Consider the following 12,081-nt stretch of genomic DNA (forward strand, 5'->3'; position numbering starts at 1 on the left):
GGACATCTCCACAGTGTCCTGTGAGAGAGGGAGACTCTAGCTTGGATCCAAAGTGGTGCAGGCTTTGAGATGCAGCCCTAACAGCAGACTCATCTTAGGGCTTGTCTTCAGTGCAACATTTAGCTCACATGAGAGCAACCACAGTGGGAAACATAAGGTGATTGGGTTAGCAGCTCCGAGTGACTGGATTAGCATCTGATGAATTGTGCTAACTGGAGCTGTACCCTGTAGTTGCATCCTCACTGGAACTTCAACCCATACACAGATGGTCCAACTAATTCAAGTTAAAAGCACAACTTAACTGGAGCTAGAGATTTGGGGTGTGGACGAAAATCAGGTTGGGGCAACATTTAAGTTATACCTTGGAGCTAACACAGCAGTGACGACAAGCCATTAGTCCTGTGTTGTTTAGCTGCTGAATCCACAGGGCTTTCTCCATTCTCCCTCCCCATTCATAACATTTTCCCCACTTAGTTGGCTCAGCTGTGAGATGGCGGATGAAGTATGGAACCTGCTAGACAGCTTTGCCTTAATAGAAACCCTCTGCACACTTCAGAGGCAGCTACTGAACGAGCCCAGAAACTATCAGATCCCCTCTCCTCTAGATGCCTTTGAGCCCTTCTAAGTGCTCTACTATGCTTTCTGCAGAGACACACATGGCAAAGAAATTCATTTCTCCTCCCCATCTCTGCTCTCCCCTTGGGGAAGGGGTGGGTGGTGGTTGGGAATTAATTGCTTCAGTACCAGCATGCGGGGTACACTTGGAGAGAACTTTAAAAGGCTAGCAAAAAAAACCCACATCCAAATCACATCATCTTGGAGCCAAGGATGTATATATGTAATCAGCATACTGTATCTTGAAAATGAAATCTGAGCCCAACAAACTATTACAACAGATAGTGGGTACCAAGGCTACATAAATATCCTAAGGAAGATGGCTACCCAATCAGAAAGCCACACGTGCTGGGCCAGATTTTCAGCCGCTGTTCTGTCCACTTTGTACTGCCTTACATGGTTAAATGCTGTTCAGAGCAGGAAATTCAGCCTTTTGTGTACCTTTGAGATTTTGTATACAGGGAATACAGTGTTTTGTTTTGTTTTTTCCCCCTGTTTCTGGGCATTAGGGCTTGTCTATGCTGGCACTTTACGGCGCTGCAACTTTCTGGCTCAGGGGTGTGAAAAAACACCCCCTGAGCGCAGCAAGTTTCAGCGCTGTAAAGCACCAGTGTAGACAGTGCCTCAGTGCTGGGAGCAGGGGCGGCTCCAGGCACCAGCACGCCAAGCACGTTCCTGGGGTGGAAGCAACGGGGGGCGCTCTGCCGGTCACCGCGAGGGCGGCAGGCAGGTTGCCTTCGGCAGCATGCCTGCGGAGGGTCCGCTGGTCCCGCGGCTTCGGCAGACCTCCCGCAGGCTGCCGCCGAATCCGAGGGACCAGGAACCTCCCGCAGGCTGCCACCAAGGGCAGCCTGCCACCCAGGGCAGCCTGCCTGCCGTGCTTGGAGCAGCAAAATGCCTAGAGCCGCCCCTGGCTGGGAGCCACACCCCTCATGGAGGTGGGTTTTTTTTTAAAGCGCTGGGAGAGCCCGGCACTGCGCCGCTGCGGCAGCACTTTAGCATTGCCAATGTAGACTAGCCCTAATAAGTCTTATTCCAGTGGAACTACTCACGATCTTAAAGATAAGCACTTGCTTAAATATTTTGCTGTGTCAAGGCCTTAGTATTTATGGAAATTGGTGGTTTTGTTCCTCATCCTCTTTTCCCCTTTTGGTTTGCACCAGCCATAACGGAGAGATGAACTTTCCCAGCAAATAACCCTCAAAACCCTTAATTTAATTAAAAAACACTACAGAATAAAACTTAAAGCCTTGATTAAAGTGTAAAGCAGGGATCGGCAACCTTTCAGAAGTGGTGTGCTGAGTCTTCATTTATTCATTTTAATTTAAGGTTTCGTGTGCCGGTAATACATTTTAATGTTTTTTAGAAGGTCTCTCTCTACAAGTCTATATATTATATAACTAAACTATTGTTGTATTGTAAAATAAACAAGGTTTTCAAAATGTTTAAGAAGCTTCATTTAAAATTAAAATAAAATGCTGATCTTATGCCGCTGTCCTGTTTAGCCCGCTGCTGGTCTGGGGTTCTGTTCACCTAGGCTGGCAGCGGGCTGAGCAGGGCCTGTGGCCGGGACCCCAGCTGGCAAGGATCCAGCAGCCAGAACCCCAGACCGGCAGCGGGCTGTGCAGGACCGGCGGCCGGGACCCCAGACCGGCAGCAGGCTGTGTGGGGCTGGCTGCCAGGACCCCAGACCAGCAGTGGGCTGTGTGGGGCTGGCTGCCAGGACCCCAGACCAGCAGTGGGCTGAGCCGCTCAGCCCACTGCCACTCAGGGGTTCCTTCTGCCGGCTCCTGCCAGCCAGTATTCCAGCTGCTGGACCCGCTCAGCCCGCTGCCAGTCTGGGGTCCCGGCCCTGCCCACATACAGTGGGTACCTACCTTCTCCCTGGTTCTGGCCCATTCTCTTCCTCCTCCTGCATTGAGCTGAGGGTGGGAGTGCACTGAGCACAGGGCTGGGGGTGAAGGGTCTTGCCAGGAGCTAGAATGAGGGAGGGGGCTCAGAGTTGGGGCAGGAGGTTTGGGTGTGGGGCACTTACCTGAGCAGCTCCCATTTGGTGCTCAGGGTGGGGGTGGGGATGCGGGGAGTGCAAGAGTCAGGATGTGGGGGATGCATGGGATATGGGGGGTTGGGTATGTGGGGGTGCAAGAGTGAGGGCTGGGGGTCTGGGGTGTGTGTGGGGCACAGGGCTCAGGACATGGGCCTGGGGTGTGTGCGGGGCTCAGAGCAAAAGGCAGGGGTGTGTGTGAGGGGGGGTCAGGGCAGGGGGCTGGAAGGGATATGCCGTATTCCACCACCCTCCTTCCCCAAGGCCCTGCCCCCGCTTCTCTGCTGGGACTCCAACAGGCAGCAGCATGCCATTAAAAATCGGCTCGCGTGCCGTCTTTGACACACATGACATAGGTTGCCGACCCCTGGTGTAAAGCTTTTATAGGCTTGCATCTGGGTTCTTTTTAGCCAGTGACATGATTGTAAGTGGTACTGGTTCTCAGACTGTCTGGAGTAGCTCACAAGTGTGAGTGCCAAGCGCAGAGCAGACTGTCAAGGAACAGGGCACAAACCCCAAACTGGCTGTATGTTCTATAATTTCACCAACCGTATCAAGTGTGAACTTCTAAAGCCTTGTAACAGCCTAACAAGACAGTGCCCTTGGGCACTCTGGTCTATATTACAATGCAGGCAAACCAGCCTTTGTGATAGATGGTCACTTACATCAAAAATCACAACAATATTCAGGTTACTTCCAGTCCCAAAAGAGCAGTCATTTACCCCAGGTCACTTGTACCTTAGATATCTCACCATCCTATAGTAAACTAACTAAAGATTTATTAACTAAGAAAATAAATGAGTTATTTACAAGATTAATGCCAGTAAACATACATACCCAAATGAGTTAGTCTTAGGTTTCAAAAGGTAATAGACGCGTCTGTAATATGCAAGCTGTGTGTGTCCTTTAGGGCTAACTCAAGCTAAGCAGGTTGGGGGGTCCCTTGCTCATGCTTAGAAATCTCTAAATTCCAAGCAGCATAGTGATAACAATTCCTTCTAGACAGGGACTTTTATGCACTCCCCTCAGCCTTCAAGCTGCGATGGGATGACAGCTTGTGCACGTGCCATGTTCACAGGTGTTAGGGAAGCAATCAATAAAGTTTTTTGTCCATTGATGTCCCATAGTGGTTTGTCTGGTGTCTTTCGGCCTTCTTTTGTTGGGGAGCAGTTGACATCTCTTGTTGTAAACTAGTATTGCACACTTGGTAATGCTTCTTTTCTGACTGGGGGATCTTGCAGTTTTTGTAAACACTTTTATAGTTACAGAGCAAATGCTTAAATATTACCTTATAACATGGGATATAGATCTTATAAGTGAGATTAATGCATGCAGCAACTTACAAGCATTTCATAAAGTCTAAACACATTCTTATAACATCTATTTTAACAATGCGAACACACAGGTGTGTCTGACTGGTTTCCAGCTATGCATTTGTCGCTGTTCAGTGAGACAAACTGAGGAATTGTCGTGTAAAAGAAGGACGGATTAAAATGAATTGGAAATACCCCACTAGTCCTCCATGAGTAGATGGTGTTCAAATAGCAATATCTGGTATACTCACAGAGATGCAGTTATGTCATTGATTATTATGCTGCTCATAATTGTCTCTTTGCTACCTTTGCTTCATCACCCCAGGTAGTTGTTGCATTCACCTGTCATTTCACCTCTCATATTTAGATTGGGGCTGAGCTGTCTTTTTGTTATGTTTGTACAACACCTGACTCAATGGGGTGGAGGTACTGCAGCAGTACAAATGAACTACAATAATAATTCCCCATATGTGGGCTGCTTTTAAATTTTCAAATGAATTTGATCTTTAAATGTGTAAAACAAACAACCCAAATCCCCATAATTTTGCATACCAAGCAATATTTGCTACAAGAAAAACTATCACTGAAATAACCAGAGTAAAAGGAGAATAAATACTAAGTTACATGGACAAATGTTGTGCAGCGTCTTCCTAAATTGTAGTAGTGCTATTAGCATCTGCATTTCATCCACAAAATTGAAAGGCAGCTAAGAAAAATACGCCCACACAACATGCACACTGGAAAATGTAGGTTACATGTTTCTTCAGCATCAGGGTTTTAAAAACATTGATTTATATATTTGCAGATACCCCAGTATAATGTTATGCCAGTATGGGGGAAAATACAGAGTATGCAATTTTCTTGGGTTAATGGAAAGGCTTCTTTTAAGGATGAACATATGAAGTGTTTTAAGAAAAGTATAATTTTTAAAATGGTATATGAAATCACTAAGTGCACTTCTTTGTTCTGTCTGTGGGTACCACTGTTTTGCCATGCTTTTGCTTTTATGTCTGGTTAGTTTGTACTAGCATGGATTTACAAACGGGCTATCATACTTGAATCAATTTCTCACTACCAACTGAGAAATTGGAGCCTGGGTTGTCTTTTGCTATACATTTCAATCACAAATGACCGACTTCATGGTCTTTTGTTATGTATGCAATGCACTGGTTGAGGATTTATAAATGTATTTAAAACAAAATGGTTTAGCCTGGGATTTTCAAAAGCACTTCAGTACTTTAGGAGCACAAGTCCCATTTATTTCCAATGGGAGTTATGCTCCTAATCACTTACATGCTTTTGAAAATCCCTCACTTCTTTGTTCATATAGAAAAGAAATCAAATTTGCTATTGTGATTACTACAGTTAATTGACCAGGAGCCTGATCCTGTATACAATAGTCTCAGTTTTGCTCCGATTTCAAGAGGGTGCTTCCCCCCTACATAAAACCCACAAAATGTCAGTTCACTAAGAACATTCCCATCTTAGGGTAAAGTCACATCTGACAAGCCCCCTCTCTCCATACCTGCCATGTCAAGCTGACAGAGAATGCACAGTCATTGAATCCTGAGGTCATTCCCATGAGCCTGATTGCAGTCAGCATGTAACCCTCACCATAAAGTCCACAAGGGTGCTTCTCTGGCTGTTACCTAGGGAATATTTTAAAGGTATTATTTTTTTAAACTGAAACAACTGGCCCTTAGGACAAACCTAGGAGCTATCTGTCTTTCACACCTTGGGGCCAGGTTGTAGGGGAGTTACTCCAGCCCTAATGTCTGTAGGAACTTCCATAAATTCCAGCATAAGGGAGCTCTTCTTTCCTTACAGCTCTGCAATTCTTCATGCAGAACTGCAGGGCACGGGGTTTTTCACCGTTTGGGGTTTTTCACCGTTTGCGGTGACCTTCGTTTTATTTCACTAACGTGCCCATCATCATGGCCTTCGGGCACATTACAGATGAAAACAAACATACATCAGTTATAACCCAGAAGTCTGAGCACTGTTAGAAAGAAAAGCCAATGCCTCAGTTAAGGCTTGCCTGAAAGCTAAACAATATCTCATGGACATTCCATAGTTCAAATGTATCTGAGATTGTAAAGCCTTTGACATGGAGTGGCTCAGTGGATAGGTCATGGGAATGGGACCCAGGAGGCCTGGGCTCTTTACTCAGTTTTGTCACAATAGGGACCTGCTCTCAGATGGGGCCTCTAGGCAAAACCATAATAAAAACAATGAATAATAATCTGCCAAGAGATGAATCTTCAGTATTCCTGTCATTTCCTCTAGCTGCTTCCCCATACATTAGCATCACCTCCATTTCATTTGGAATGAACTTTACTGTAGCTTATTCTGATCCTGGTACTTATTTTAGCTAGATAGTTGAATTTCTTCTAGTTCTGCTATATCATTTTTTGAGATAAGGTGATCAGCATTCAACACAGAACTCCACCTGAGGGTGTGCCACCATGTGTACAATAGCATTACATTTTCAGTATTGACTTCTATTCAGTTGAATACATCCTAATATTTTGTTTTCTCTTTTGAGCAGCACTTTACATCAAGCAGATGTTTTCCATAATCTGTCCAAACTGACACTCGGGTCTTTTCCCTACAAGAGTACAGTTGATTTAGAAGCCATTGATGTGTATGAATTCAAATGATTTCTTCCAGTATACATTACCTGGAACTTGTCAAAACTGAACACAATCTGCCATTGCGCTACCCAATTATTTAGGTGAGTTAGGTCCCCCTGGAGTCCACTCACTAGTTGTTTCTGGCTAGCTACACAACAGCTCAGGCTAGGGCATGCTATACATTTACAAGTTAGGTCAACATAGCTATGTTGATCAGGAATATGAAAAAAAACCCTGCAGAGTCTGGCCCTCTGTAATTAACCCTTTCTATGGAGATTTTCATGGCACGTATTCAGTCATATCAATAATTCATAATTTACATGTAATTATCATCCTTGCCCCAACATTATTATGGGAATACTCTCTACTTTTCATTTTCAATATTGTACCAGGTTAGAAGTGATATCTCAGAAAGAAGTGTTACAGAAGAACTTTGCACTCTGCTAATCTGCATACATTGTCATTTGTACAGAGGAGAGGTTTCTTGAAGTGACTGCCTAGGAAGTAGTACTGAGGAAAGGGATCTGGGGGTTATAGTGGATCACAAGCGAAATATGAGTGAACAGTGTAACACCATTGCAAAAAAAAAAAAAAAAAAAAAGCAAACATAATTCTGGGATGTATTGGCAGGAGTGTTGTAAGCAAGACACGAGAAGTAATTCTTCCGCTTTACTCTTTGCTGATTAGGTCTCAACTGGAGTATTGTGTCCAGTTCTGGGTGCCACATTTCAGGACAGATGAGGACAAATTGGATAAAGTCCAGAGAAGAGCAACAAAAATGATTAAAGGTATAGGAAGCATGAGCTATGAGGTAAGATAGAAATATTGGATTTGTTTAGTCTGAAGACGAGAAGACTGAGAGGGGACATGATAACAGTTTTCAGGTACATAAAAGGTTGTTACAAGGAGGAGGGAGAAAAATTATTCTTCTTAACCTCTGAGAATAGGACAAGAAGCAATGGGTTTAGGTTGCACATTAGGAAAAACTTCCTAACTGTCAAGTGGTTAAACTCTGGAATAAATTGCTTAGGGGGGTTGTGGAACCTCCATCACTGGGTATTTTTAAGAGCAGGTTAGACAAACACCTGTCAGGGATGGTCTAGCTTAGTGGTTCTCAATTATTATTATTTTTTTTTTTTTTGCAGTCACTTGAAAATTGCTGAGGGTCTCAGCAGACCACTTAATGATCTTTCCAAATGTTATTTGTATTTTTACTAACTATTGTAAAGTGCTTTGGATAAACCCACTATATTAAAAAAAAAGTAATAATTAACTTTTTTTGTTCTACAAATAAAAGCACACAACTCATATTTTAATATCAGTAGTCTTACCTTTCTAATGCGATGGATGTGCCCTCTCTCCCCCGCCACGGCAGCCCCCGAGCTGGGGCTAGGAAGGAGGGCCATCTCTCCTGAGCAGCCAGAGCCCTGGAGCTGGGGAAAGTTGCCTCTTTCTTTGGCCCCCGCAGCCCTGCATGTCTCAAATTCCCCCTGTGATGTTGCACTCCATATGTTTATGGAAATATGCTTATGAGTGTAAATATAATGCAACTGGAATATGCTTTATGCAAAAGGTTTCTTGTAAGGTATCATTACAAAGCTTATGATCTACTGTGTGTGTTCATCCTATTTGTATGAATGTATCATTTTTGTATCTAAAACTAGAAATATGAAGTTAACTCTGAGGTCCTATTGTAATTATGCAAAGTGTGGGCCATTAATGGTGGTTTAGAATCTTGATGGCAGCCATTGACTAGGACAATTGGCTGTAGATGGTTTATTTACCCGCAAGCCTTCTTGTGGACATGGGAGCCAGCCTGTGGAGGAATGAGGTCTTACAGTGACATGTGACCATGTCACCTGATACTGGAATCCATTTTCAACCTGGTGCTTTTCCATGTAGAGGGAGGGTGGGAACCCAGAGAGACAAAGGATCCCCCCCTTTGCCAAAGCTATAAAAGGTGGTGGAACAGAACAAAGGGGGTTGCCACAGTCATGAGAAATCCCCTAGTTACCACCTGAGCGGGAACTAACAAGAACTGTACCGGGGAAAGGATCAGTCCCAGACTAAGGAGGAGTCTAGTCTGTGAAAGAAGCTTATTGGGACATCTCTGAGGGTGAGATTTACCTGTATTCAGTTTCCTACTGTATTAGGCTTAGACTTGCATGTTTTGTTTTATTTGGCTTGGTAACTTACTTTGTTCTATCTGTTATTACTTGGAACCACTTAAATCCTACTTTTTTTTATACTTAATAAAATCACTTTTGCTTATTATTGAACTCAAAGTAAGTGACTAATACCTGGGGGAGCAAACAGCTGTGCATCTCTCTCTATCAGTATTATAGAGGGCGGACAATTTATGAGTTTAACCTGTATAAGGCTAATACCGAGTAAAATGGATTCATTTGGGGTTTGGATCCTATTGGGAGCTGGGTGTCTGGGTGCTAGAGACAGGAGCACTTGCTAAGCCATTTTCAGGTAAGTCTGCAGCTTTGGGTGTGTGGGTCAGACTCTGGGTCTGTGGGTATGGCTACACTTGTAAATTTGCAGCGCAGGCATGAAAAAAAACACCTGCTGCTGGCGCTGCGGCGCCGGCGCTAGTGCCCAGTGCCGCAGCAGCCCCCCAGCGCCCCAGGCACGCCTCCAGGCGCTGTTCCCCTCCCCCACAGGACAGACAGGACTGGGAGAGGAGCTGGGGCGCTGGGGCTGCGGCTGAACTTGCTTAGCGCTCGCTGCGCTGCGCGCGCTTTGAAGCGCGCAGCTAGCCATGCCTGTGTTGCAGCAGATTAGCACCTCTGGCTCAACAAGGCAGAGTTCTGAAGGCCCAAACTGGCAGAGAAACTGGGCTCAGAGGTAATCTCAGCACATCAGATGATAGTCCCAGGGGGGTCTCTGTGACTGAACCTGTCACAGCCCCACCCCCTCATCTCGCCTCCCACCTACCTCCTATTCCTCCCCAATGCCACCACCTCACCTTACATGTGCATCTGCTATACCTGTGCAGCTCCACTAATTAGGTGAGTGGCCTTTTCTCTTGTGTGCAGCCACCCAGGCGTGCACCTTAGAGGGAACTATCAATAGATCTGAATGGAGCTCGCAGACCACTGGTGGTCCACGGCCTATAGTTTGAGAATCTCTGGTCTAGATAATACTTAGTCCTTCCATGAGTGCAGGGGACTGGACTAGATGACCTTTCGAGGCCCCTTCCAGTCCTATGATCCTCTGATTCCAACAACCTTAACCTATTCAAATATCTCTTGAAGAAGCACTTGTGCCATTTCAGCTACATTGAATCTACACCCTGTTGACACCTTTTGTTTTAGGTGAGTTTTAGGCTTCCAGTTATGTTAATTGAAGGGTGAGTTCACACATCAGTCTCAATCCCATAATAAGGTTTCATCTAGCTCATAATAATCTTTACTACCAAACTGTACTTATCAAATCAATGAACAAAACACTTTAGGTGATTCACTATCCTTGCTTTTTTAATGTGTTTGTTCAGTTACTCACTAATTTGAATCTTCCAGTCATTAGTGCAAATTAGATAGGTTCAGCTGTACTTTCAGGAATGTCTGATACATTTTCAATATTTAGTTTAGTTTGTTGGTTAACAGCTACAGTACATTTTTAGCAATGCTGAAAATCCACTTTTAATACATAAAGCAGCATTCATTATAAAGATAGAATATACATTTTCCTTTATATACCAAAGCAAAATGACACCAGTTGCGTAGGCTTTTACCACAGAAGAAGCATGTAGGAGTTGACTCAACAGCCAGCAAAAAAATTCATTAGGAAGAGCAATTTCATAACTCAAGCACGGTTTATAGATGGGTTTTGAGAAATGGAAGAAAACAGAGGACAAGAAAGAGGTTGTCCTGTATTGGCTGACAGATGTCGCTCAATCTCCTGTTTTACTTAGACTGCTGGAATATTAGCCACTTACTACTATAAGTGCATTTTATACTTTTCCCCACAATGGTCCATTTAACTCTTAAAAGGTATTCTTATCCTTTGGATAATGAAAAGGAGCTAAGATGAAAATTAGGACTCTTTTATGTTAGTGTTTCTGATGGTATTGGCAAACTGGGTGCTCAGGTCAGGCATAGAACCAATTTAACAGCAAATGTGAGAACACTTTTTCCAAAGTTCCATTTTTAAAATTTTTGGTATCATTTTCAGATGTGAATAAAGGGAAATTCTGGTACTATCAGGCTGTTTTCAATAACATTACAAATGCCCCCTGAACTTCTTTTAATATGTGATAAATACTTCATCCTTCTCACGGGAGCTGGCGAACAGGGCTGCTAACAGGGGAGTTTGAGTGGGAGTTCACAGGGGGAGTTGGAAGGGGCAGGGGGCGCGGTGCTGCGTGTGCTGTGTTCCCCAGGTGAGAAGGCTGATAGAGGCAGAGACAACAGCAGCCATGAGCCAAGCAGCAGAGGATACAATGAGGATGATTGCATGCGGCAGCTGCGGTATGTACATGGTCCTAGTGGGGGCACCGGAACAGAGGTATGTATGCATGAAGTGCCGCCTAATAGAGCTGATGGAAGAAAAGATCCTAGGTCTAGAGATGCAGGTAGAAACCTTGGTAGAGATTAGAAGGGGGCTTGAGCAGCTGATGGAGCAAAGGCAAGCTGTGGCTGAAGGGGATTGCTCAGAGGTACAGGGGGAAGCAGGGGCTAAGGCCTGTGAGGGGGGAGTGCTGGATGGGGAACATGGGCAGTGGAAGCATGTGACCGTGAGAAGCAGGCAGGGGAAAAGGAGGGCCAGTGAAGGAGAAATAGAGCTAAGGAACAGGTTTGGAGAATGAGGAAGGGGTACAGCAGGTGGTAGCTGACGGTGGGAGGGCAAGGAAGAAGAGAATAGCGACTAGTCCAATAGAAAGAGGGGAGGAGTCGATAGAGACAGCACCAACTTTGGGCCCCAGGAGGATGCAGGATGGCTTAAGGGGGACTACAAGGGATGATAGGAATGGAAGGAGCTTGCAACCAGGGGGAACGGGGGATAGGTTAGCAGACCGCACTGTCACCAGGCAAAGGCAGGTCTACGTGATTGGGGATTCCATACTGAGAAGGTTGGACAGGCCTGTGACCAGGGCCGATCCAGAGAACAGAAGGGTGTGCTGTCTACTGGGCGCTAAAATACGGGATGTGGACCTGCAGTTGAAAAGGATCCTAAAAGGAGCAGGTAAGAACCCGTTGATCATCCTTCATGTAGGAACGAATGACACGGCTAGATTCTCGCTGGAGAGAATCAAGGGAGACTATGCCAGGCTGGGTAAGACGCTCAAGGAAATTGAGGCTCAGGTGATCTTCAGTGGGATTCTACCTGTCCCTAGGGAAGGGCAACAAAGGGGTGACAGGATTGTGATGATAAATAGTTGGCTCAGGGAGTGGTGCTATAAGGAGGGCTTTGGGATGTATGGGTGCTGGGAGGCTTTCGGGGACAGAGAACTGTTCTCACGGGATGG

General features: G+C 45.1%; 1 protein-coding gene across 1 annotated transcript in view; it reads left to right on the forward strand.

The window, feature by feature from the left end:
• The window catches only part of LOC120376441, a 47,130-nt gene that overhangs the window by 17,950 nt on the left and 17,099 nt on the right, over positions 1 to 12,081 (forward strand). The window contains exon 2 of the mRNA XM_039496981.1: positions 7,293 to 7,416. Within this exon, the coding sequence (XP_039352915.1) occupies positions 7,293 to 7,416 (124 nt within the window). The remainder of the gene's footprint in view (positions 1 to 7,292; positions 7,417 to 12,081) is intronic.

The sequence above is a fragment of the Mauremys reevesii genome, linkage group 1 (genome assembly GCF_016161935.1).
Source record: "Mauremys reevesii isolate NIE-2019 linkage group 1, ASM1616193v1, whole genome shotgun sequence".
Lineage (NCBI taxonomy): Eukaryota > Metazoa > Chordata > Testudines > Geoemydidae > Mauremys > Mauremys reevesii.